The 26,811-nt window shown below is 46.4% G+C and overlaps 1 protein-coding gene across 1 annotated transcript in view; it reads right to left on the bottom strand.

Moving 5' to 3' along the window:
* Positions 1-6,692: 6,692 nt before the first annotated feature.
* The window catches only part of LOC146833537 (E3 ubiquitin-protein ligase TRIM39-like), a 109,343-nt gene continuing 89,224 nt past the window's right edge, over positions 6,693-26,811 (bottom strand). The window contains exons 5-6 of the mRNA XM_085601402.1: positions 22,889-22,929; positions 6,693-7,528 (exon numbers count right to left, since the gene is read on the bottom strand). Coding sequence (XP_085457528.1) covers positions 7,017-7,528; positions 22,889-22,929 — 553 coding nt within the window. The 3' untranslated portion in view covers positions 6,693-7,016. The remainder of the gene's footprint in view (positions 7,529-22,888; positions 22,930-26,811) is intronic.

Below are 26,811 nucleotides of genomic sequence, written 5' to 3'. Positions count from 1 at the left end.
TGCTCAAACGCTCCGTCCATCATCTCCTTTGGTATCGCGAGGTCTGGTATTATAGCATGTGATGTCTTTAGTTCTAACATGAGTATTTAGATGGTGTGTGCCTGCAACTGGGAAAACAAACAAACCCCCTTTTCCCCCACCCACTTTAGCATCCCTAATATGCCAAAGACATGTCCCTGCAATCATAAAAAGAAACAGCATAACTTTGTCGGGGAACACACACTTGGGGGGCCGCTAAGCACACGCATTAACATCCGCAATGCGGATGCGTCCGAAACATGTTTAGAGCAGAAGGCCACCTTAATAGAACTAACAACAGTATAAAGACTTAGCCATTCATCTCAGTATGGCAAATACACTATAGACATATAGCATATCTATGTGTATGCTTCCTATATGTGTATAGACTTCGTTCAGTGTGAGCAGGGGTGTAGAAGTTTCTAGATTTCCACATACTTTTGGCCTTTCCACAACAGTAATCGCTACAACATTGTTCTGCATGGATATTCTCAATATGCAACCTTCTACACAGTTAGTACCGTTAGATGCAATAGTGTCCCAATATTCCTGTTCATTATCAGGATTGTCCGTGCTTCACCCATTACAAGTAACTTAACAGGAGGAGACCCACAGGGTCAAGTTCGGTAGGTAATATTCGCTATGCTAACATAGCATAGTCCAGCCATTGGGTGCCCATCATTCTTTCGATTATACGCTATCATTTTCCAATTGTGATAGTTCAGGCAGGCAAATTTGCATCGTACAGTTCACAGGCAGGAAACTTTGATAGTATAATGTTTCCACTTGCCACAGTACTCTTATTAGTGTGCAAGTTAATACCATCATTACCATCTGGTGATGCCAGCGACAGATGACAACTTGTCACAGAGGCCAGACATGTAAGCGTGAACAGTATTTCAATTTCCGTGTACGTTGTTATTTAGTCCGTACATTTAGCCATATTGGCATCTCTTCTGGATGCATCCTATACTGTATAGCGCTGGTTAGTGAGCCATGTTATGTCCAAGTTATTCGACTCTTACCTTCCAATATAAGTTCTGCATCTCACTAGCCGCTGTCTCCAACTGATTGCGAAGAAGAGGGATGATGTTCTCTAGTCTTTCGTTTGGTGGAGATATGTTTTAGAAAGTCTTGGACGGCCTTTGGCGTAGATAGGACTGTTGTTCGACTCTCATGTGTGACACGTAGTCTTGCGGGGTAGAGCGTGGCGTACGGTACACCAAGGTCTTTGAGCTTTTTTTTCACTGTTGTGTACTCTCTGCGTGCGACTTGTATTGATTATGTGAAGTCTGTGTAAAAGGAAACATCATAGTTCTGATATATGACCTGCAGCTTTTCGCGCGCAAGGCGCAATATGGTGTCTCTGTCTCTGTAATTGAATACACGAGCTATAATTGGTCGAGGTGGGGCTCCCTGGTGGTGGCGTTGGTGCTAAAGATCGGTGTGCACGTTCGATAATGAACAATGAGGAGAAGTTTTCCGCACCAAAGCAATCTTTCAACAGGTCCTCTATATATGTCTCCATTCTCCCAGTGTTGGCACTTTCTGGTATACCCATCACGCGTATGTTGTTGCGGCGCGACCTCGCCTCTAAATCTTCGTTTTTATTTTTAATAACTTCCAATAATTTCTCAACTGTGGCGCATTTTGTGGCTGTTGTGTTGGATACATCTTCAACTGATGAAATGCGCGCTTCCGCTGTATTGTTCGCCTTGTTGATCCAATTTTGCCATATGGTCCACTGTCAATATAAGGGTGTCGATTTTCCCATCAATCGCTTGTAAACTTTGTTGGATGGCAGCTAGTGTAGCTTCCATGTTGGATTCTCTGGTGTGTTCTGAATCCAGTTCGGTATCTGAGTGAGCTTGCGTAGATTTGGGAGTGCGGCGTGTGTCAAACGATATTTTAGGCTTGTGTTTGTCTGGTTTGCCCATGGTTGCAGGAATGACGGTATATGGCACTATGTAGCCGTTATGCAGGGCAGTGCGTCAATGAGGTATTAGTGATGTGAGAATCTCAGTAAGTACCTTCGTGGGTCTTCAATCATGCTCTGCTATCAGGCGTGTGGATTAAGAATTGGAGCCAATATGGCCGATGAACACAGCCCGCAGACCCAGTAAGGATTTTGATCTTGGCGTGGGTTGATGAACGAGGAGTGAGGCTCCGCGTACTGATGCACACCGCGAATCCCCCAAACAGAGAGGCGCGCCAGTGGTGAGCAAGGCGCTACTGTGTGTTATATAATCCAGCTGGTCTGTCTACACGTGGCGAGTGCCTGCGGCCTATCGTGAAGTGCGCCTCAGGTCCTCGACATCTACAGTGTTGATATTATGCAGTAGAAGAACATAAGTGCTCCATCGGCCAGCCGGGCGAAAATACTGATCTGCGCTATGCCCTGGTCAACAATTGCTGTATGCCACAGTTTCTCACCTTCTGTTGCCGGCTGTGCAATATTAGCTTTTGGCTGTATACATTTACATCAAGTGCTGATGGGTCACAGCTGTGTGGTCTGATGACTTGCATTTCCATAATGGTGCGCAGAATGGCAATACAGTTCTCGTGCATTCTGAGCCGCCATTTGCTTTTTCCCTGAGAGTGCGGGGCCGCGTTGCAATTGGTGAGCCTTTATGTGTTGATGATGTGCTACTATTTTGTACGGTGAGCATAAAGTGGTTCCGCTGCACGCCGCATTGTTCACACGCACTCACCCCTGATGATTGCTTCGATTAGGGCAAATCGTGTACACTGCATCCATCGAGGAGAATGGTGGCCACCATCTTCATTTGCGCTCCGATCTCCGAACGCGTTGGCATCTAAGTCTGATTATGGCCGTAACGGGTCTGCAAGTCAGCTCACCACAGCATATTCGGAATGTGCCAATATTCCGACGTTCAAATCTGTGTATTTGGCTTACATCCCGGGGCCTTCTGCATACATTTAGCGCGGATTGTTGTTCCGGGCCAGCGGAGCTGCACTAGCGCTCAGCCATTTTGCTGCGCGCCCCCTAGCGCCCCCCGCCCTTGCCATTGTTACCCCTGTAACCTCCCACGAAATAACCCATTTATGGAGAGGGTTGGTTACTGCCCTTATAGGTAGAGGTGGCTTCTGATGAGGTATTTTTGGTGCCTCCTCGGTAAAAAGAGCGTGGAAAGGAAGCACAACCCTGTGTGGACTGAAGGGCTCACATAGATTTGGCTACCTCAGTGTCTTTCTTCATTTTCTCAAGTGAAGAGTCTACGCCAGGCCAAATAGATGTTCCTTATCGAATGGGGTATTTAAGATGGAGGTTTGAACCTCAGGTTTAAAACCAGATACAAGGAGCCATGCCTGCCTTCTTAAGAGGACACTAGTGTTTATTGCTCTAGCAGCAGGGTCTGCAGCATCTAGAGAGCATCTTATTTGATTGTTAGCAATAAGTTGCCCTTCATGAACCAGATCTTGTGCTTTTGATTTGTGTTCCGGAGGTAAATATTGGATCAGTTGTTCCATCTCATCCCAGTGCGCACGGTCGTATCGTGCTAACAGTGCCTAAGTATTGGAGACATGCCAGAAATTGGCTGCTTGAGAAGCTACTCTTTTACCTTAAGTGTCAATAAGTTTTGATTCCTTATCAGGTGATGGAACCTCTCCTCTTGTCTTGTCTGTGAGTTGGCTCTTTTCCTTGCATACGACACAACCATAGAGTCTAGCGGCAATTGTCCCTTCATATATACTGGGTCTGATGGTGCTGTTTTGTACTTCTTGTCCACACTAGGGGTAAAAATGCGAGCCCTGACTGGTCATTAAAAATGGCACCTACATGCCTGACCATCCCTTTAAGCATGGGAGTGTATGTGATAACGTTTGTGTGGTACTGAGGGTTTCAAAGAGGAAATCCTCTTCTAATGACTCTTTGTGTAGCTGCACCCCATGATAGTTGGGAGCTCTACCCAGTAACTCAATTTAGCCTACACTATCATCTGGTGGAGAGGGTTTGGTAGGGTACGGGTCAGGATTATTGCCTGTGGGTGAATTGGTGTTATAATTGTCCCATGGGTCTTGTAAAGGCTGATCATCATCTCTATCCCGATCATCATCCCCATCATCCTGGTTGTCAGGTGCATGTGGTGGTGAATGTTTGGATGAACTTGTTTGAAGCTGAGGGGAAGGTGGTGATGAAGGAAGAATAGGTGGTGGAAGAGGAGGAGGAGGGGAAGGGTTAGTTCCAACAGATCTCTTCTTTAAAGGGATGTGATATTCTTCTTCTACATCAGCCCTTCTTTTCAGAGTCACTTTAGTGGAGATATGGCCAGTCTGGGATGGATATACAAAAGCTTTTGTTTCTGATCTGGTTTTTCAATTGGGGCATTGAAACTGGGCTTTGTAGTTGTTTTCTGCACTTCTGTCTGTTTCGGCACCAAAATTTTCGGTGCCAGAGTTAAAACCATTGATGTTTTCGGATCCAATGATTTATTCTGGCCTGAATGGTGGGGGTCGTGGCCGGACTTGTGTTTCGACCCCGAAGGTTTAGGCTACGAATCTGGTTTGGAGGGAGTCTTTTCGGAGCGGAAGGCTTTTTGGTATGCTTCGGTGCCGAGCCAGAAGGTGGGGCGTCAGAAGCTCGGTCTCGATGCCAACCGGGGCCAGAGTTCGACCGGAGCCTTCTTTTTAATTGTAAGTGTCTCTTGGGATGAGGGGGGAGCTTTACTCACGGTATGTTGACCATGTGGGATGTCCTCCTCTTGGTCGGATTCGAAATCTTCGATGCCGACCGGCTCTTAGTCCTCCTCTGTTCCCATGACTTCGCCAGCTTCTTCGTCCGACTGTTGACTGAAGATGTCCGGAATGAAGCTTGTGTGCTGGCTCTGCATGTCGCGACCTCGAGCCCGAAGGTCATGAAGTGTTTTCTTGGAGCGGAAAGCCTGGAACGCGTTGCAGTCTTGTTCTCTGTGTTCGGGCGACAAACACAGGTTACAGAGTCGGTGTGCGGGTATTTCGCGTGACACCGAGGGCAGAATTTAAAGGGAGTTCGTTCCATTGACTGCAGGTCGACCCAATGCGGGTAGGCCCGAAGGCCTTTCACAAACTTTACGTTCAAAAGATTACTTTAAGTAATTCCGATAGGTGATAGAAAGGGAGACGCGATCGAAAACAATACTGTCGAGGGTGAGTATCTTGCATGCCGAGGGAAAACCGAAGGAACGGTGTCTAACCGGAGCGCAACAATATACATCCGAAACAGATGGCGGAATGGAGTCGATGCCTATGCACACTATCACCGTAAGGAGAAGTCACCTACCTCGTGAGTGCAAAGACTTCTTCGAAGAAAAACAAAGTGCAAACATCCGGACCCAACACTACATGGGGATCTATGCATAGCATATAATGTACAGCTCATATGCCTCGAACATGAAGTTACGACGATGAGTAGAATAGTGGGTACTGTAAACAGTGTTTACTCTATAGAGAGAGTTTACTTTGTACCACAATGTTTACAGACTGAGAAATACACCACAAAGTAATAAAAAAGTATCTATTTAGAATACTGTACACTCTATGCAACACTATACTCGGTGCACACAGTCTTCCTAGTTAAGTAGAAATTGTCAGACAGATGGTTCTATCTAATAACTCTAGGCTGCTACAGTGCTTAGTATCTACTACGTAAAATCTTTGCCCTGTTGGAGACATTTTCTGCAGAACCAAAAAACTTGTGTGGTACATACCGGACACAAGTTGTCAACTGTCATCTGCACAGAGTTACTCTTCAATACATAAATTTATAATGCGTTCATTACCTCTACACACCTATGCTGCATTAGCAGCACATGTGTTTTGTAAATACTTACACCCATTAGCTGGACACAGGCTGTACAAAATTAGGTAGATAAGTAATATGGAATTTACCCACCACTATGTAAACTATAAAACAAACAAACACACTCATGGGATGATAATATCAGTGATATTAATTATGCCATTTGAATGTCATCGATGATGTCATAAATGATGTCATAGAACATGTTATGAGTGATGTAATATGTGAAGTCACAGGCAATGTATGTAGGGGCAAGTTATAGTTCGCTCTGCCAACTATAACTGGTCAATTACTATAAAGTTACTTTCATCTTTGTTTTTTTAGTGTTGCAAGTAACCTGCATCTCCCCAGAAAATCCCACTGAGCAGCTCGCTTGATGGTCATTTTACCTTTACTGAGCAGTATCGTTCACGGTCACTGCTTCTAAACCAGACAGCAATCTTCAAGTGGAGTTGTCCAAAATGTATCATTGTTTTGATGTTCTGTAATGGCCTTCACCTTATGAAGCAATATGTTAGCCACCTTAGATCAGTACTAAATGATACACTGTGCACAACACCATTCCGAGATGGCCGTTTGCTTGTATGTTTAACTTGGACGTATTTTCTTTGGCAAGCATAAGCCCATCACATTTAGGTGGCAATATTTATGCTTTTTTCTACTTTTATTCTTCTAAAACAACTTGCATATGCGTATTAAGTGCATGTAAGTGTTTTATTGATTATGGTTGAGTGGGTGACAGCAAGAATGAGTCAGTGGGTTGATGAAAGGATGCATGGTGCTGGGTTGAGTGACAGAGGGCATGTATAATGAGTAACTGGATGTTTAAATCGCCAGTCCCGAGACACACTTTCAGGATAAACCAGGCATTGTTAGTGCTTGTTAAACATATATTTATTGACATTTTTTATTCAGTTACATAACATTCAATGTTTTTCCAACTCCATAAAAACATTATAAACAGTACTCAGTCACTTTGGTCTAGTTCCCACGTTTCACTTCTAAGCCCGTAACACAGCTGTTTGAACCATTTCTATAGCCTATAGTCGTGACTTGAATGAAGGGGGCTGTGGGAGATGTCCTGATAGAAACGGATCAGCAGCTGTGCTTTTTGGATCTGTAAACCATTATTCTGAAGGTGATCAGACTTGTAAATCACAAGGCGGGGGCAATGATTTACATGAAAGGAGCCCCGCTTCTACACCATCCACAGCTCTGCTCCTGGCCAAAGATCGAAGACTGGGAAGAGCCTTTGTGTGAAGGAGGTGTGGGGGAACGCGTAGAGAAGCTCCATGGAGTCAGCATTGTACACAGCCAGCCACCCTCCCTCATAGTCCAGATACACCCCTAGCTTCTTGGGCTTCTGCTTTGGGGACAGAGAGGTCGGAGGCGAGGTGAGGACTGAGTACTGACCATTGCACCCGGTTACAGCCCAGACTCCCGTCTGAAGTGACCATGTGAATTGACTCTTCCTGTCCACAGAGTCGGCTAAAATGCCCATATACCATCTTACCCCCTCCTGCACAAGTTGCACTTCCCAGTAATGCTTTCCTGAGGTGAACCCCTTACTCCCCAACACACAAAATCTGCTGGTAAACCTCTTTGGAGTTTGTGCCAGGGTCTGTATTTTGTCTGCGACTCTCACATGTCTCTGATTCTCAGACAGGATGAGCAGAGGATGTGCTGTGTCTGGATCCAGGGTCACTGTCACTGTAAAGAAGAGAGAAAGAAAAAGGGTACTAATGGTAATTTAATGCACACAAATAAAGGGATATAGTAGCAATTGTTTTACTGTATTTGATATATTGCATTTCTGTCTAGAAGGAGCAGCCTGCTGATTTAATGGAATATTTTTCTAGTAGTAGGAAAATCACAAACACAATCTCCTTGACACGTATCAGTGGGGTGTATGGTTTCCAGTTGAAATAGGAACTAGAGAGCACCCTACAATAGACTTCACATTGTAGTAGATGGCGTGCTGTACAAAATGGTACACTGCACTAGGGGGAAATTGAACTAGGGTAAATGGCACACTGCATTAGAGAGCACACAGCACTAGATAGTAAAGCGTAACGGACAGTGCACTGCACAAAACTGATCACTACACTTGATGGCACAGTGCACTACAGAGCACACTGTACTACACCTCACATTGGATAAGAGAGCACTCTGCACTACAGGGCACACTGTACTAATCTGTACACTGCACTAGGCGGTACCCTGTACCTGACAACACATTTTATTAGACAGTACACTGTTCTTGACTGAACACCGGCTAGACCGAACATTGTACTCAGCTAAACAATATATTAGAAAGCAACCTTGTGGCAAGCTACTATTCTATATACGGTACTAGACAGTACACTACACTAGACAGCACAGAACACTAAAAACATGTATTGAATGATACCCTGCACCTGATAGCAAACGGCACTGATAGCAGATCATACTCTCTACTAAACCGGACTCCGTAGTAGATATTACTCTGTGGTAGAAGGCACGTTGTGCTAAATGATATACTGTACTAGGCGGCACACCACCCTAGACCGCAGACCGTACTAAACAGCTGTCATACCTTTACTAGGCTCCATGCAGTGATACCATTAAAAAATATATGTAAAAGCCAGACAAGTTTTAAGATGCGTGTGCTCAATCTTGGATTTCCAGGATCTAAGAAAACTGCATATCCTAAATGACAGTTCTTTGAGATATTTAAATTCTTTAGAAGACTCCCTAAATTGATAAGTAATAACCATTTAAAATTGGGATATTGGTCCCACAGAGTGTCTTCAGGGACCTTGATTCGCTGTTAATATCCCTGATATAGGCAGGCGTTAAGTTGGACACTTTAAAACTACAGTAAGGAAGAGGAGAGTTTGAACTTCCTGTCCTGCGACTTAGTTGCACCAAGCAGTGCACTGGCTAAATGAGGGGGGAGAACTGGGAGAGAATCCCGCCGATAGGGGGACACAGCAACATTCCACTACAGAATCCACAGAAACGAGAAAGAATCCTTCTACTGCATTCTTCAAACAAGCATTTACAATGCAATAGGTCTCGCAACTGCGAGTTTTAGAGCTATTGGTATTGTAAATGGCAATGCCTTTTGAAAAATGAACAGGTATTGTAATTTATAATAGTAATTTTCCACCAGTACCCTAAATAGCACTATTATTATTACTATCAGCACAGAGTAGTAATAGTAATAATTGTAGTGGTGGTTATGGTACTTGTGGTGGTTGTAGTGGTGGTGGGTTTGGTACTGGTGGTGGTGGTACTGGTGGTGTTAGTGGTGGCGGTACTGGTGGTCTACGTGGATTTTATTTCATTACTTATGCTACTGCTGTAATATTTTTTAACAAAAAAAATACAAAAACTACCAAATATTATCATTTACAATGCCAATAGCTCAAACTTTTACTAATGCTAGCCCTATTGCATTGCAAATGCTTGTTTTATGTTGCAGGCATGAGGTGCATCATCTACTTCCCAAAATACAATCTTAGAATGTAGACACTCGTAACAGTCCTATGGTAGGAGTCAGTTGTTCAACCAGTATAAGGCTAATAGCTCACACAACTTTGCATTTTGATACCTGAAGTTTTAAATTACATTAAATGTAGTAGACCTCAGGCAGGAGACTTGAGTTATCAGTAATTGTGAAAAGAGCAATAACTTTAGGAACTGGTGCTTTATTTCACCTTTTCCGTGGTGTGAAGGTTGCGTAACTGTTTTATTGCATTCTAATGGGCACAATAGGGCTTATTTACAAGTCCCTTGCACTGCCGGTGCTTCTCTTTTGTGTGGGAAAAAGTGACGCAGCGGCGGCGCAAGGGGCTTGTAAATAAGCCCCAATGTCCTGTTTCTCTGGTTCTAAAGCAGCTTAGCTGACCTGGTTCTCTGGCTCTAAAGCAGCTCTGCTGACCTGGTTCTCTGGCTCTAAAGCAGCTCTGCTGACCTGGTTTCTCTGGCTCTACAGCAGCTCTGCTGACCTGGTTCTCTGGCTCTACAGCAGCTCTGCTGACCTGGTTCTCTGGCTCTAAAACAGCTCTGCTGACCTGGTTCTGTCCCTCTAAAGCAGCTCTGCTGACCTGGTTTCTCTGGCTCTACAGCAGCTCTGCTTACCTGGTTCTCTGGCTCTAGAGCAGCTCTGCTGACCTGGTTCTATGGCTCTAAAGCAGCTCTGCTGACCTGGTTCTCTGGCTTTGAAGCAGCTTTGCAGACCTGGTTCTCTGGCTCTAAAGCAGCTCTGCTGACCTGGTTCTATGGTTCTAAAGCAGCTCTGCTGACCTGGTTCTATGGCTCTAAAGCAGCTCTGCTGACCTGGTTCTCTGGCATTGAAGCAGCTCTGCTGACCTGGTTCTCTGGCTCTAGAGCAGCTCTGCTGACCTGGTTCTCTCCCTCTAAAGCAGCTCTGCTGATCTGATTATCTGGCTCTAAAGCAGCTCTGCTGACCTGGTTCTCTGGCTCTAAAGCAGCTCTGCTGACCTGGTTATCTGGCTCTAAAGCAGCTCTGCTGACCTGGTTCTCTCCCTCTAAAGCAGCTCTGCTGCCCTGGTTTCTCTGGCTCTAGAGCAGCTCTGCTGACCTGGTTCTCTGGCTCTAGAGCAGCTCTGCTGACCTGGTTCTTAGGCTCTAGAGCAGCTCTGCTGACCTGGTTCTTAGGCTCTAGAGCAGCTCTGGTGGCCTGGTTCTCTGGCTCTAAAGCAGTTCTGCTGACCTGGTTCTCTGGCTCTACAGAAGCTCTGCTAACCTGGTTCTCTGGATCTAAAGAGGCTCTGCTAACCTGGTTCTCTGGCTCTAAAGCTGCTCTGCCGACCTGGTTCTCTGGCTCTAAAGCGGCTCTACTGGCCTGGTTCTCTGGCTCTAAAGCGGCTCTGCTGACCTGGTTCTCTGGCTCTAAAGCGGCTCTGCTGACCTGGTTCTCTGGCTCTAGAGCAGCTCTGCTGACCTGGTTCTTAGGCTCTAGAGCAGCTCTGCTGACCTGGTTCTCTGGCCCTACAACGACTCTGCTGACCCGGTTCTCTGGCTCTAAAGCAGCTCTGCTGACCTGGTTCTATGGCTCTAAAGCAGCCCTGCTGACCTGGTTCTCCGGTTCTACAACGACTCTGCGGACATGGTTCTCTGGCTCTAAAGCAGCTCTGCTGACCTGGTTCTAAGGCTCTAAAGCAGCTCTGCTGACCTGGTTCTCTGGCTCTAGAGCAGCTCTGCTGACCTGGTTCTCTGGCTCTAGAGCAGCTCTGCGGACCTGATACTTAGGCTCTACAACGGCTCTGCTGACCTGGTTCTCTGGCTCTACAACGGCTCTGCTGACCTGGTTCTCTGGCTCTAAAGAGGCTCTGCTAACCTGGTTCTCTGGCTCTAAAGAGGCTCTGCTAACCTGGTTCTCTGGCTCTAAAGCTGCTCTGCTGACCTGGTTCTCTAGCTCTAAAGCGGCTCTGCTGACCTGGTTCTCTGGCTCTAAAGCGGCTCTGCTGACCTGGTTCTCTGGCTCTAAAGCAGCCCTGCTGACCTAGTTCTCCGGCTCTACAACGACTCTGCGGACATGGTTCTCTGGCTCTAAAGCAGCTCTGCTGACCTGGTTCTAAGGCACTAAAGCAGCTCTGTTGACCTGGTTCTCTGACTCTAGAGCAGCTCTGCTGTTCTGGTTCTCTACCTCTAGAGCAGCTCTGCTGACCTGGCTCTAAAGCGGCTCTGCTGACCTGGTTCTCTGGCTCTAAAGCGGCTCTACTGACCTGGTTCTCTGGCTCTAGAGCAGCTCTGCTGACCTGGTTCTTAGGCTCTAGAGCAGCTCTGCTGACCTGGTTTTCTGGCCCTACAACGACTCTGCTGATCTGGTTCTCTGGCTCTAGAGCAGCTCTGCTGACCTGGTTCTTGAGCTCTAGAGCAGCTCTGCTGACCTGGTTCTTGGGCTCTAGAGCAGCTCTGCTGACCTGGTTCTCTGGCCCTACAACGACTCTGCTGACCTGGTTCTCTGGCTCTAAAGCAGCTCTGCTGACCTGGTTCTATGGCTCTAAAGCAGCCCTGCTGACCTAGTTCTCCGGCTCTACAACGACTCTGCGGACATGGTTCTCTGGCTCTAAAGCAGCTCTGCTGACCTGGTTCTAAGGCACTAAAGCAGCTCTGTTGACCTGGTTCTCTGACTCTAGAGCAGCTCTGCTGTTCTGGTTCTCTACCTCTAGAGCAGCTCTGCTGACCTGGTTCGCACAGCGAGTTAAAAACCTGAGGATAAGTGGCAGGATAGAGAGCAGGCGCGAACATGTTTTGTCTCCCTTCGCGCACCAAACCGACAACAATAGTCTCGCCAAGGCAAAGCAGAGCATGCGCTGCGTTCGCTAGGCGAGACTCAAAAAGAAGTGAAAGCTATTCTTATGGCTAAATTTACTTGAAATATATATATATATATATATATATATATATATATATATATATATATATATATATATATATATATATATATATATATATATATATATATATATATATATATATATATAAACTGTAATATATCTGCTAGTTTGTATTAGTTAATATTTTGTATTAGTATCACCTACATTTTTTCTATGCTTGTTTTGTTCACTTACATTGGCCCTGTAAGGGTCGTGTTCGCGCTATACAAAACCTTCAAATAAATAAATAGTCGAAATTTGTCATGCATACATGATAAACATCTGGGGTGGAACAAACAGGGCAAATGCTTGGCAAACTGGGAATGATTATACAAAGGGCCCAATCATAAGTGGACACTGGCAACGCAGAGGACACAAATTCAAAGTTGGGCTGTGTTGGGTTGGAGAGGTTGTGATGTTCAGCAACAGATTGCTTATTTCTGCTTTTCCTGTTTCTCAAATAATGGAAAAGTACTGCTATACAATGTTAATCTTAAAAAAAGATATCTATTAAACAAGCATTGGCAAAGCCAGTAGGTCTTGCCTATGTGAGAGCTATTGACTTTGCCAATGTGTTTTAGCCATATTGCACACCAGCTTGGCTGCTGTTCAGCATGGCTAAAAGTTAGTTTCAAGGAGTGGAGTGGCTTAGAGTGTTGTAGCGTGTCGTGGCATAGAGTGTTGTGGCGTAGAGTGTAGTGACAGAGTGGAACGGAGTGGCATAGAGCATAGTGGCGTGGAGCGAAGTGGTGTGGAGGGGCGTAGAGTGGAGCATGCATTGTGTGGTAGAACACTGACATTATAGACAGAACATAGTCATTGAAATGGGCATTACATTTGCAAAGATACCGTTTTACTGATAAAACTATACAGGGTCCAAACAATAATGTGTGGAAATCGGATTAACCTGGGGTATTCATTTGGTTTGATCGTATTACAATATTTGTTTCCACAACACTTTAGATTTACAAAAAAAGTGCTTCATTTGTGCTTTCCTAATTCTGAAAAATTAGCAGAATTACTGCCATTTAAATTTTGCTGGGTGCTTGAAAAAAAAAAAGAACATCCTAAAGCCTTTCCTTTCACATCCGCAGTACCTAGCAAGATTGTCATATAAATACTCTCACTTTACAGTCATAAAAAGAAAAGTAAATATTAAGCTCCCTGGAAAAAAGAGCCTAACATTTGACCTCTGACTATTCACAGCAAATGTGACAAGACAAAAACAAAATTTAACCCCTTCAGCGCTGGGCGAATTCCGCCGCGGTGCTGAAGGGTTCGAGCGTGGGCGGGGCCATGACGGAACGGTTCCGTCATGAGCACAGCTCAACCGATGCTCATGACGGAACCGTTCCGTCATGAGCATGGAAGGGGTTAAAGGCCTGTTTATTTATCATTCACTTCTGAACTCCAACATGTTTTTTTCGGGGGGTGATATTGAGGAAGCAAATTGTTTAAGTTATGCTATTAGTTAAGAGCACTGACAAAAATACAAGCCTGTAGACATTGTTCATCATGGCCATGCAAGGTTGATGTACTGGCAGAGATAATCTGATAGAGACTTCTAGCTGCAAATTACTTCCCTTAGAATATTCCCCGGAAAGTTTTGGTGAGCAGTGCCCCAGCGCAGGTGGCTTCGTTTGGTTCCGCTTGGCGTTGTCGGCGTTATACGTGCCAGAAGTGACGTGTGCAGTGCCTATATAGGTGCCACCCCAGCGCACTGATGTCAGTTCTTTTCTTTCCACGCCAGTCAGCGCGAGACTGAGAAGAGTGACACCCAGTCATTTTTGACTGACCTTTTTTCAACATTTTGTCAATGCTTTTTTTAGAACTTTGTCTCCTGGTGTGAAGGATGCCCACCAGAAAGGCACGTTTTAAGCCATGCGGCGCGGTCATTGACAAATGTCAGTAATCGTCCTGCATTTGGTTTGTTTCTGTTGTCCTGAGTGTGACCACAATGGCAAGACACACGAGGACTAATAATAATAATAAAAATACAGAAGCTTGTAGAGCGCGACAGCTGCCCCAAACAGGGGCGTCCCGGCGCTGTAGCAGCCGGCAACCATTAGCAGCTTAAAGGGTAGGGGGCCACCTTGTATAATTAATCTCCCCTGAACAGCCAAGTCTTCAGGGCCTAACGGAACCCAAGTTCCGTATTAGCCTGACGAAGATGGCCTGGCAGGGAGTTCCACAGTGTGGCTGCTCTGACCGTGAAGGTTCTGCCACCCAGGCGTGATTTCCTGAAGCGGGAGGAATGTAGCAGGTTATGGGTGTTTGAGCGTAGCGCACGTATCTGCTTGTGGGGGCGCAATCTATCTTTCAGATAGCTCTGGCATTTTCCATTTAAAGCCCTGTATGCCAAGGTCATGGCCTTAAATGCGATTCTCTTCTCCACTGGAAGCCAGTGGAGCTTCAGAAGGTGCGGAGAGACATGGTATCGAAAAGGCAGACGGCAAACCAGTCTCGCAGCCGTGTTCTGAATCATCTGAAGGCGATGAATAGCATATTTGGGAAGGCCAAGGTACAAGCCATTTGCGTAGTCCAGCCTCGAGGTGACTGTTGCATGAACTACTATTTTACGGCAGTCTTCTGGTAAACAATGCAGAATTTTCCGTAGGTTTTTTAATTTACTAAAGCAGGTTGCTGAGACTTGCTGTATTTGAGCTAAGAAGGAGAGATCCGTCTCCCATCTCACCCCTAAATTTCGGATGCATTTAGCGGGGGAGAGTGGTGGATCCATTTCTGCCGGCCACCACAACTCTGCATCAGGGATACCTCCCTGCCCAAAGAACAAAAAGGACTGCTGCGTCATGCCTTCTAAGGTGTTGAGGGAGTGCTCTCTCAAGCTCCTTGCCGTCCAACATAGACTGTGTCCACGACTTCTCCAGTTCTCAGTCACAAGATGGGTCTCAAGATCATTCGTGGAGCTGTACCTGGCGGTTGTCGTTCCACTCCATATCATAAGGGAAGTCGGGTAAGTCCCTCAAAAAACAAAAGTCGTCGAAGAAGTCTCTGACTTCACCACGCAGGTCTTCAGATGAGTCAATGGGCCATCAGAACACGAGGATAGTTCTGTGGTGAAGCCTGGGCTGTCCCCTCACCTCCTTGAATTTCCTAGAGCCAGAGCAACCTCTACCCAACTTAAGGAATTTTATGAGGCCATGCACCTCATGTTTAGGTGGCCTGACCCTCGCTGGCAGAGCAATTTGTCAGGTCCTACAGGTGCCACACATGGTTGAGAACCACTGGCTTTTCAGGGAATGTCCAGACCTTGCTCATGGACATGCCCTTTGATGGCTACTGTTTGTTCGGAGAGAACACAGACTCAGCACTGGAGCGCTCAAAGGACAGCAGGGCTAAGGCTAGGACTTTGACCCCTTCACAAAACCGGACCCACATATCTGAACAACAGCCTCTCCTTCCACGCACCCCAAAGACACCTCCGATCAGCAGATCTCTCTCTGGCCACCGTCCCACGTATCTACGAGACCAGAACAAGAGGAAAGTCCTTCTCCTACCTTGCAGCCAAAGCCTGGAACGAACTCCACCTCTGCAAAGCACCCACATTGCCCCAGTTCAGGAAGGACCTCAAGACCTGGCTCTTCGGATGACCCCAGCACTCAACTGAGTCACCCCCAGCACCTAGAGACCCTGACGGGCGAGTAGTTGCGCTTTACCAACACTGATTGATTGATGGTTTGGACCCATCCATGGTCCCTCATCAACCCCAGTCCGCCTTCAGCCCCTTTCATGGAATCTTTTTTCATCTTTACACGCCCAGCCACCATGGCCTGCCCAATAAGTTGCACAATCTTTTTGTGGCCGAGGACGCGGTTCCTACAGATCACGTGGGACAGGTAACCAGAATTCGAGCCAGTCCACTGCCCGCCACTCCCCGGCAGCTACAGCCTCCAAATCCCTTTAGTTTGCCCTCCGACCATCATGGGGACCCAGTGGGAGGCAGGATATACCTTCACATGCACCACTGGAGGTCAATAACATCAGACCTTTGGGTTGTCCCTCTCCTTTGTGACAACCCCCCCTCACCCATGCTGCCTACTCAGGACAAGCTGACGGAGGACCACCTCTCCTTCCTCTGTCAGGAAGTATTACCTTTCTTAGCCAAGGGACCTATAGAGAAGGTGGCAGCATCAGAAATAGGTTGTGGTTGCTATTCTCGCTACTTTCTGGTCCCAAGAAGGACAGAGGCCTTCGTCCGATTCTAGACGTGCCCCTTCTCAATCTCTTCCTGAAAAAGGAAAAATTCAAGATGCTGACACTGGCACAAACTCTGTCTGCCTTGGACCCAGGAGACTGAATAGTATAATTGGCCTTGCAAGATACATATTTTCACATCCCCCTCCTGCATGTCATAGGCGTTACCAGCGGTTTACGGTCAACCAAGAGCACCTTCAGTTTTCCGTGCTCCCCAGCGGCCTTACCAACGCACCTCGACTGTTCAAGAAAGTGATCATGGTGGTCCAGCTCATCTATGGAGGTCAGGGGTTCCAGTCCTTCCCCTACCTCACGATTGGCTGTTGAATGCAAGCTTGCCACAGGCAGTCGTCTCCCACCTCCAGGCTACCACAAACCTTTTGCATTCGTTGGGGTTCACTATCGTAGTGCTGAACTCATACCTGACTAACTTCTTAGATGCTCCTTTTCCTCCGAGCTGCTCTGGACACGGTGCAGTTTCTGGCTTATCCCTCTGAGCAGGAAGTCCAGGATATTCAGGCTATGATACCGACGTTTCAGCCTCTATCCTGGATTTCGGTGAGACAGACTCTGAGGCTGCTGGGCCTCATGGCCTCCTGCATCCTGACAGTAACACATGCCCCCTGGCATATGAGGGCTCTGCAGTGGGACCTGAAGTTCCAGTGGGTGCAGCATATGGGGAACATGGTCCAGATTTCAGAGGGCGCTGCAAAAGACCTGCATTGGTGGCTAATGAACTGAAATTGGGTCAGTGGCAGACCCCTCTCTCTTCCCCATTCAGAGCTGACTGTAGTGACAGATGCGTCACTCCTGGCCAGGGGCAACCATCTGGGAGAGGACTCTGGTCTCCAGTAAAATCTGGACTCCACATCAATCTGCTGGAGCTTCGGGCAATCCGATTGCCACTGAAAGCCTATCTTCCTTCAATCAGAGGAAGGCTGGTACAGGTTTTCACAGACACCACTGCCATGCGGTATTGCAACAAATAGGGCGAGGTGGTGTTGTGGACCTTTTGTCAAGAGGCCTTGCGCCTCTGGACTTGGCTGAAACACCATGGCATATCCTAAGTGGTTCAACACCTGGCAGGCTCTCTGAACTTCAGAGTAGACTTAACTTAGCCATTGACAGCTAGCGAATGGTTTCTCCATCTTGAAGTGGCACATGCAGTGGCGTAGCAAGGGGGGGAGGGCAGTCCGTACCGGGTGGCACGAGTTTTGAGGGCGGCAGCCTCCCCCGCTCTTAGCTGCAGTCTCAGGGTGGGCATCTGAACAACCCCCCTCCTCCTTCAATTGGCCGTCACGGGGCGCTAAACAAAACAGAAAATTTGCCTGAAAATCCACCCACCCCCGCTCTTCATTTCGGCCGCCATGAGGCTGCACACTCAGGGACTGCCAGGGGCGGCCAAAGGGCTAGCTACGCCACTGGGCACATGGTCTCTCCCAACAGTGGGGAGAGTCTTGGTTAGATCTGTTCGCCTCTGTTGAGAAGGTGCAATGTCAGCAGTTTTGTGTGCATGAGTTTCCAAGCAGTTTTGTGTGCATGAGTTTCCAAGGCGGCTCTTTTTGGGAGACTCTCCTCGTCTCGAATGGAGCTCCAGCCTCCTTTAAATCTTTCTGCGCATACCACTCCAGCCCCAAGTTCTCAATGAGAAAAGGAACGACTTAGCCGAAGTCATTCTGTCATTCTTGTGGCTTCTGACTGGGCATAGGAAGACTGGTATCCAGAGCTGTTGAGCATGAGCACAAGTAGGCTGCCTCTTTGGGAGGATCTTCTGTTGCAGCAGCAGGGCAGGGTTCTGTACCCGATCCTCAAAACGCTCAATCTTGATGCGTGGAGATTGAACAGCGACAGATTTCTACCTTGCACCCTTAGTCTGCAATGTTACCTTGGCAGCTAGGCTTTCCTTCACCAAGACGGTATGCTCCTGTCATTGGAGCAAGTGCGTGCCATAGTACACAGATAAAAAAGTTGACCCTCTATCTGCACCAAATTCCCAGGTTCTTTTGTTTATTCCTACCAGAGCCTAGCAGGGCTCTGCTTTGGGCACATTAACAGGTTATCTTTCTGCCAGCTTGGCATTTCTGCGGTTGCCAGATCAGCCATCATTTTCAAATCCCATATTGTACATAGGTTTCCAAAAGGTCTTCAAAACAGCACATTTCATTATTCCATAGTGGGACCTCAACCCAGTTCTCACATTTTTTACGTGTGCTCCCTTCAAGCCACTACATAATTGCCCACTCAGGTTTCTTACCATAAAAACGGCATTCCTAGTGGTGATAATATCTGCCTGGGGGGGTCAATGAGTTGCAGTCACTGTGAGCACATCCTTCATACATCAACATCTACCCTGACAAACTAGTCCTTCAGACTAGAGCATCTTTTCTACCAAAGGTGGATATTCCCTTTCACATAGGCCAATACATCACTCTGTCTACCTTTTATGCTCCGCCTCACCCGTCTAAAAAAAAAAAGGAGGGATTCTATTGTCTGGACCCAAAAAGAGCATTGAACCTTGACTGCACAAAATAGTTCAGGTGGATGATCAACTCTCTGAGGGGTATGTCGGAGCAAAGAAAGGAAATGTGGAGCACGATGAATAGTGCATCAAGATCTGCTACTCATTGGCCATAAAGCAACCTCCTTAAGGCTTGCGAGCTCTTTCCACCAGAGCCACGGCTGCGACCACTACATTAGCTCATGGAGTTTCTGTTCTGGATATCTGTCAGGCAGCAATGTTGCCTTCCCTGCACACATTTACGATGCACAGCAGCGTGGACAGTCAGATCAGGCAAGACGGGCATTTTGCCTGTTTGGTCCTACAGGACTTTATAGTCTAATCCGTATTGAGGCCCGTCCTCAAGGGAGACGCTTCTTGGGTATCTATTCTAAGGTAAGGAATCTGCGGCTAGAAGTCTCAGACAAACAAGTTACTTACCTTCGGTAACGCCTTACCTGGTAGAGACTCTAGCCGCAGTTTCCTTTTTGACCCACCCATCCTCCATGCCATGTGAACCAATTTTGGAGTTAGGGCTATTTCCCTTTTAAGGGCCCCATAGCATAACATGCTAGTGGTCGGTGTTCTATGTGGCTCCGCGTCTCTGCTGTGGAACGTAGCAAAAAGAAAATTACATCCCCATGCTGTGTAGTGCTCATATAGGCACTGCACACATTACTTCTGGCCCAGACAACCTATGCCGATCCGAACGACGCCACCTACCGACGCACAGTGGTACTGCTCACCAAAAATATCAGGATACAGTCTGATGCCTGGGTAATATTCTACGGTACGGAATCTGCATCTAGATAGTCTCCACCAGATAAGGTGTTACCGAAGGTAAATAACTTGTTCATTAGAATAAGAAATGCAGAAAGATAGGGGCAGGAAACCTTTTCAAAGAAATACAACACATTTCCTGTTGTGAACTAGCATACAGGAGACAAATGAAAACACATGGGCTCTCAGTTTCAGTAATTAAAATGTGCTCTCCTGAAGTGCCTCACGAAAAAGGAAAAAAGAGTTCCCTGAAAGCAAGAGTAACCAGTCACAGAGGTGGTAGACAGGCTGTGCTCCAAGGGAGGAACAAAGAGAAGCTGGGCAGCGTAAAACAAATAAAGCCAGAAAATAGAAAGCAAGCAAATGTGAGTTACAAAACACCGAGCCAATGGTAAGCAATGAGTGGAATGCATTTTGACTGAAGCTTTTGGCATTCCCGCAAATATGTCTTTGCTACCAGGATTCAACCTAAAAATGGGGTGTGCAAGGTGAATGTTTACTTTAATGTTCCCTCCAAATACATAGGACATTAAAAGAATGGACCTTGATTTTTAAACTACAGGAAATATTTCCTCTGACTACAGATTTGCCTCTACATATATATATAAATTAGATTACAGGAAATGAACAGATATCTGAACATTAAACGTTGTCGAAGGCAAATTTGTTAGTCACAGTTACTCGACATTAAATCTGCAAATAGAAAAATTGTTTTTTCTTATACTTACTACAACTGTATATGTGTTACACATTCATCGCGAAGACATCAGAGGCGAGTAACAAAACGTTTGTGTGCCAGTGGAGAATGTTCCTCATTGCCTATGTTGTGTTCCTTCCAGAGTCATTTAGCCATGCATGAGTTGTATTCTCAGTTGATGGATTGGTGAGAGGAGACGGTCTGAGAGACTGAACAACAATTCCCATGATTCCTGCTGAACAGGAAGTATTAAAGCAGCTTCCAGGTTCAGCACGCTGCAGATTATTCTTGCCGGTTCTCTGAAGTAGAGCAGCTGTGCGTTTGTATCGGAGTCTTCTTGTGGGTCAGAGTGCAGTGCACCAATCAAAGTTTGGATTGTTGAATTGGTGGCCGAGACAAGGTTACTCTCTAATCACTGCTAGGCTTTGTCCATTTAAACAAAGCAGACATTTCTTTCTGTGTTGGGAAGGTGTTCCCCAAAAACATTTTTTGTAGTGAAGTTTTTACCCGTGTTATACCCAAGAGAATTCACGGTTCGGTGAGTATGCTTCACCTTGCCCGGATAACTTGTTCGTATCTGAACTCTTTGGTATTTGGGGGAGAGAAACAGCTGTGAATTGTACCAAAGAAAACACCAAACAACAGTGTGAAAGTATCAGGCTTCACTGCAATATTTTGATAGACCATCAGTGTATCGATTTTGTTACTGAGATAAAAAAAGTCCTAAAGAACTTATAAATTATACAAAAGGAAGTAGGAACATTTATTAGTTCTTTTGTATTCTCTTTTCAATATCCTAACAGGGCATCATTTGAGTCCTAGTTGGTTTATTCCCTGTGAGGCTTGTCTTCTTGTTCTATTTGGTAGGTATTCATGATTATGGGAATGGGGAGGGAAATCTACCAGTACAAGTTTAGGTAGATAAATTGTATTTTTATATTACAGTATTACTCGAAGGAAAGAGGATTGTGGAGTACTTGGACTCTTGTCCTTGGGCACAAGGTTATCCAGCGTTATTTTCTTTTGCAGGTAAAAAATTACATATACTAATATAGAAGAATTTTGATGATCATTAATCATTCAACATATATATATACACAACAAGCTCATATATTATGTTTTACAGATCTCCTTCCCTGCCATTCCCTTCCTTTCCTTCCGTCACTTGATCACCTTAATAATCTGTGCAATTATAGTAATCGGATTTAAGGCTATCAAGAGGTGGGCCATTTTGAGCAGCGAGCCGAACCCAAGGGACTTGAGTGTTTAGACTCAACATTATGAAACCTGCTTATACAATTCTTTCCCTTGTAACCTGTTGCAGTTGCAAAATACTGCATCAGTTCCTTCTCACAACCTGTTGAAGGAGCAGATTACTTGGGAAACGTGTTTAACTGCTTACAAGTTTCATGCAAAATCAGCTAATGTTACTCCACATCACAAGACTTCTTTTTATTTAACCTGCATCACAGCTCAGAGATGTCAGCCACTCACTTAAGATATGTACACTACTACAAAGAAGCATGATCAAGCCAAATCAGAAACCACACCAGCACATTACAGAAACCCAAGTTACAAACCCTGTCATTCTAAGCACTACGATTATTCATAAATGGCACAATTCAATTGGTATCACCCTATCCTAATCACTACATCCATTCATAATTTACCCAACTCATTAGGTATCACTCCACTCTAAACACTATCTGGTGCCACACCACCCTTCACACTGCAGTTTGTTTAGGACTAAACCTCCTCACTTAGTATCACAGCATCTCAAGCATTACATTGTATATTTATCCAGGACTAACCCTACTCACTTGGTACCAAATGATCATAAGTACTTCATTTTATTCAGAACTTACCCCTCATTCAGTACCACCGTGTCCTAAAGACTATATTTATTGAAGCCTGACCTAACTCAGTGGGTATTACACTACACTGTCCTAGACACTGTCTGTTATTCAGGGCTGTCCCAACTCACTGAGTACCAGGTTCAAAATCTGGTACCCCTCCAGGAGAAGCAGAGACCATATCTGATCCATGAAATAGTGGAGGCATGGCCTCAGAGTTGAATAGCGGCTTATAGTGCTCTGCCCAGGAACCTAGTCTGAAATAAAAGTGTTTCCAGAAACAAAGCATTGTGCATTATTTTGAAAATAAGAAAATATTATGAGATTGAAGCAATATCGAAATTGGGATAAGTGGCTATGTAGGAAACATAAAATCTAAAACGATTATTCATTACTACTGAAAAACATACATTTTAAAGACCCAAATCAAACATTTTACTTTGACGTGAGAAGTAATGCGCATTGCCATTTAAAATAAATGTAGATTTTTTTAGTTAATTTTTTGTCTTGGTTTGTTTTTAGAATTTGATGTTTTGTTGCAGTGGCATGAGTGTGCTAAATGAAAAAATATAACCAACGCATACTATTTTATTTTTAAGAATACCAAAACATAAACATAGTCAACACATTTGTATTTACCTTTATAACTCTTCACCGCCTGATGCGTCACAGCATTACACCTGAAACAGAACACAAACTGTCTTTCTATTACCTAAAAAATAACAGTTTACAGGATCAGAAATAACGTAAAATGCATCCTGGTATCAGAAAGTAATTACTTTAATTAAATGAAATCTCCTGCAACACCGTAAACAAGTGTTACTAGTCACAATAAATGCTCTAGAGATATTTGAACATGCCACAATTATATGTAATAAAGTCGACTTTTAGAATGTCAACTACTTTAAAGTCGAGTTAAAATTGTCCAAGCAATGAGTCCTGCCCTTAATTATTACCTATGGACAATTCCGAAAATGTTCAATTTTAAAAGTCGTTTTTTAGGTCTCGCCTAGGCAGCGCTTGCTCGGTCTCTTTGAGACATGCTGTATACAGGAATAGACTTCAAGCTCCGCCCATTCCCCTCCATTCTTTTCAATTGGCTCCAGTTACTGTCCTTTGTAAATAGTGTTTTTTGATTTATCAATAGGCTTAGTAGTCCCTCCTTATCTCCTGTTCTAACCTCCCGCGAGGACACCCCCTGTTACATGTGTCGTTACTCAAATGCTTTAACTACAGCCTGAAGAGTACTATTTTCCTAAATCACTTTCTCCTGCCTGCTGTGCAGACAGGACATGCTGTCCCTCAACAACGCTTTACCAGTTCACTTAATCTCTGTGCCCCTCCCAGAACAACACCTGAAGGGAGTGTGTCCCCCCCTGTTTTTGTATGTAATACATAGCTGCCATGTTGTCGGTACGAACCAGGCCTGCTTTGCGAGCCAGATGGGTTTGAAAGGCTTTGAGAGCTAGAAATATGGCCATGAGCTCTAAATGGTTGATGTGGAGCAACTTTTGTTGGTGACTCCACAGGTCTTGTATTGTGTGTTGCTGTAGATGAGCACCCCAGCCAGTTAGAGACACGTCCGCTGTTAGTACTGTCTGTGGAACCAGGTCTACGAAGGGCCGTCCTTTGGACAGATTTTAGGTGTTCCACCACTGCAGAGAGCGATGAGCACGGCCGCTTACCAACACTAGATCGGTTAATAGACCGTGGGACTGGTTCCACTGACTGGCTAAGCATTCCTGAAGTGGCACATGTGGACCCTGGCATATGGGACGATCATCATGCAAGATGCCATTTTCTCCAGCAGTTGCATGTAAGCCCAAGCTGGAAGAGATTGATTGGGTTGAAACTGGAGAACCAAAGCCTGAATGTTGCGAATTCTGGCTGCGTTGGGAAACGACAGAGCCTTCTGAGTATCTAAAGTGGCTCCTAGGTAGTTCTGAATATTGGCTGCATGAAGATGTGACTTTGGCACATTGACTGTGAACCCTAGTCGATGCAGTAACTTGATGGTTATGGGAGTGTATTTGAGACACTGTTTGTACGTGCTGGCTTTGATGAGCCAGTCGTCTAAGTATGGGAAGACTTAGGGATCACTACAATGGTAGCTAGGTCCGTCTCCAGGCAGAAAGAGCCACACTCCACTGCTTCACGGTACATCGCCATTAGAGGGGAGACCAAGGTGTCTCAGTAAGACGCATACAATTCTTGGAGGAGCCCGTCCGGTCCCGGCGTCTTACCGGCCGCCATGCGTGATATGGCATCTGACACTTCCTCTGGAGTGATCGGGAGGTCCAGTCCGCCTCAGATTCACTAAGGTGTGGAAGGGGGAACCGGTCCTGCCGGAGGAGCTCGGGGAGCGAAAGAATAGGCGCCCGTGCCGAATAGAGGGTAGCATAGTAAGTGGCAAAGCATTGGGCCACCGCTATCGGAGCGCGATGAATCGCGCCGCTCGTATCTACTACCTCCGGTATTACACAGTTGGCCATAGGGTAAGTGGCAAGGCGGTGGAGGAGCTTCCCATTTTTATCTCCCCAACCATACACGGGGGCCACGGAAGATCGCCAAAGCAATTTGGCAGCTTCTAGGGAGGTCTGTCTGATTTCATCCCTTAGGAATGTAAGCCTACTGTCTTGGGCATCAGTTCTGCCTTCAGGGGGCAGTGTCTCGAGCTGGGCGGCCTGTGCTTCCAGAAGCGTGAGCTGGGAGTCACTCGCCGCACAGGTGAGTTTGAGTTTGCCCTTGGCGAAGCCCCGAATGGTAGCCTTTCCGGCCTCCCAGAGGGTACGAGAGGAGAACACTGAACCTTGATTAGTGGTGAAATAAAGGCGAAGCTCGGCACCTATTTAGTCCTTAAACTCCTCGTCCTGGAGAAACCGGGCGTGAGGACGGGTGGAGGGAGCCTATGTGTAGCATCACCGGGGAATGGTCCGACAAGCCCATAGGGAGGATAGAGATCGTTTGAATCACCCGGCAATCTTGGGCCGGCAGGAAAACATAATCTATGCGCACATGCGTGTGGTGAGAGGCCGAGGTATGAGTGTATTGTCGCGCTGTCGGGTACCAAAGTCTCCAGGCATCCCCGAGACCCAGGCTGGCAGCCCATGTCGAGAGGAGGCCGGATTGAGCAGTCCTGGAGGCGGAGGGGGGCGATTTGGTGTCAAGGCCGGGATCCATAACTGCGTTGAAATCACCCCCAACAACGGTCATCCCTAGGGGCAGGGCAGCGACCTCTGAGGTAAGTCTCTGGAGTGTGGAGGCCAACAGGGTGAGAGGGGAATAAACAGCCAGTAGATTAAGAGGGCGATCTCGAGGGTCCCTTCTAGAAGAATAAAACAGCCCTGGGGGCCGTGCGTCACTTTACGTGCCACCAGAGGAAGGGACAATGATTGCCCAAAAAATGGGTCTCTTGAAGCAGGAGTACGTCTGCGGCTTGACATTGGGCATATCGCAGGACAGCTGCGCGCTTGATCTTGTCTAACAGGCCATTAACATTCCAGGATATTATATGGAGCGATGACGCCCCGCTAGAATCGCCGGACAGGGGGAAGCCTTGTAAGGGGCCGAGCAGCCGGAAATCATAGCAGAGGTCATGGAAGTGGGACTACGCATAGAGCTAGTGGATGTGGTGTCTTAGCAGTGAGTGACATGTGTTCATCTAAATGTAAGGGTACGAGACTGGTGCAAAAAACAAAGGAAAAAAAACCAGAACAAAGAGGGGCCGCAACCCCAAACCCCCCGACCCCCCCTGCCCCCCACTCTACACTTCAGGAACTGAAGCATCTGTCGCCCGAACAATAAACAGTGAAGCGAAAGAGCCAAACTAAAACGCTTGGAAACAGGGAAAGTCGTGGAGGACCCCTCCTCGTAGCAGGATGTGCATATCTATAGCCATCGGTGACAAGTTAGTCGTTAGGCAGAGTGCTAGCACTGTTTGAAGCAAGCCAACATTTTAAGAGACGAAAGAAAAGTTAACAGTTCAGCAAAAAGCTCAAACCAGCCCTGGGAGCAGCGTCGGACTGCGGGAGAGATCAGTGTCCGGGAGGTCCTGCAAAGATGGGCGAGGTGAAGCAGTTCGGGGTCGGAGCGGCCTGAGGAGCCGGAGCGTCACCTAGCAGGGAAGGACTCTCCAGGTGGCTTGGGCATGAGGCTCCGTGAAGGGCCCATCGGAGAGTCCGAGCATGCGTGTCTTTGGCCCCTGCGCCTACCAGAGAGCCTGCATCTTAGTTGGAGGACCGGCATGTCCCGCCAGGCACCCCCACTGCCGCTGGATGGGGCTGGGTTCTGGGCATTCAGTCTCAGCAGACATTCCTCTGCTGCCCATGTCCAGGCCTCCTCAGGTGTGTCAAAGAAAAGGGATTGGTCTTGGAAAACTACTCGCAAATGAGCCGGGAAGAGGAGTTTATACTGGCTGTTAACCGAGCGTAGTTTTTGCTTGACCTCTCCGAAGGAACGTCGCTGGATTTGGACCTCTCTGGTGTAGTCAGGAAAGACCATAATCGTCAGGTTCTCATATTTAAGAGGCTGCTTTTTGCGAGATTCGGTCAGGATAGCATTCC

Source organism: Triturus cristatus, chromosome 4_2, assembly GCF_964204655.1.
Source record: "Triturus cristatus chromosome 4_2, aTriCri1.1, whole genome shotgun sequence".
NCBI lineage: Eukaryota > Metazoa > Chordata > Amphibia > Caudata > Salamandridae > Triturus > Triturus cristatus.
Note: the sequence above shows the minus strand (reverse complement) of the source record. Positions and strands in the feature narration are given on the sequence as shown.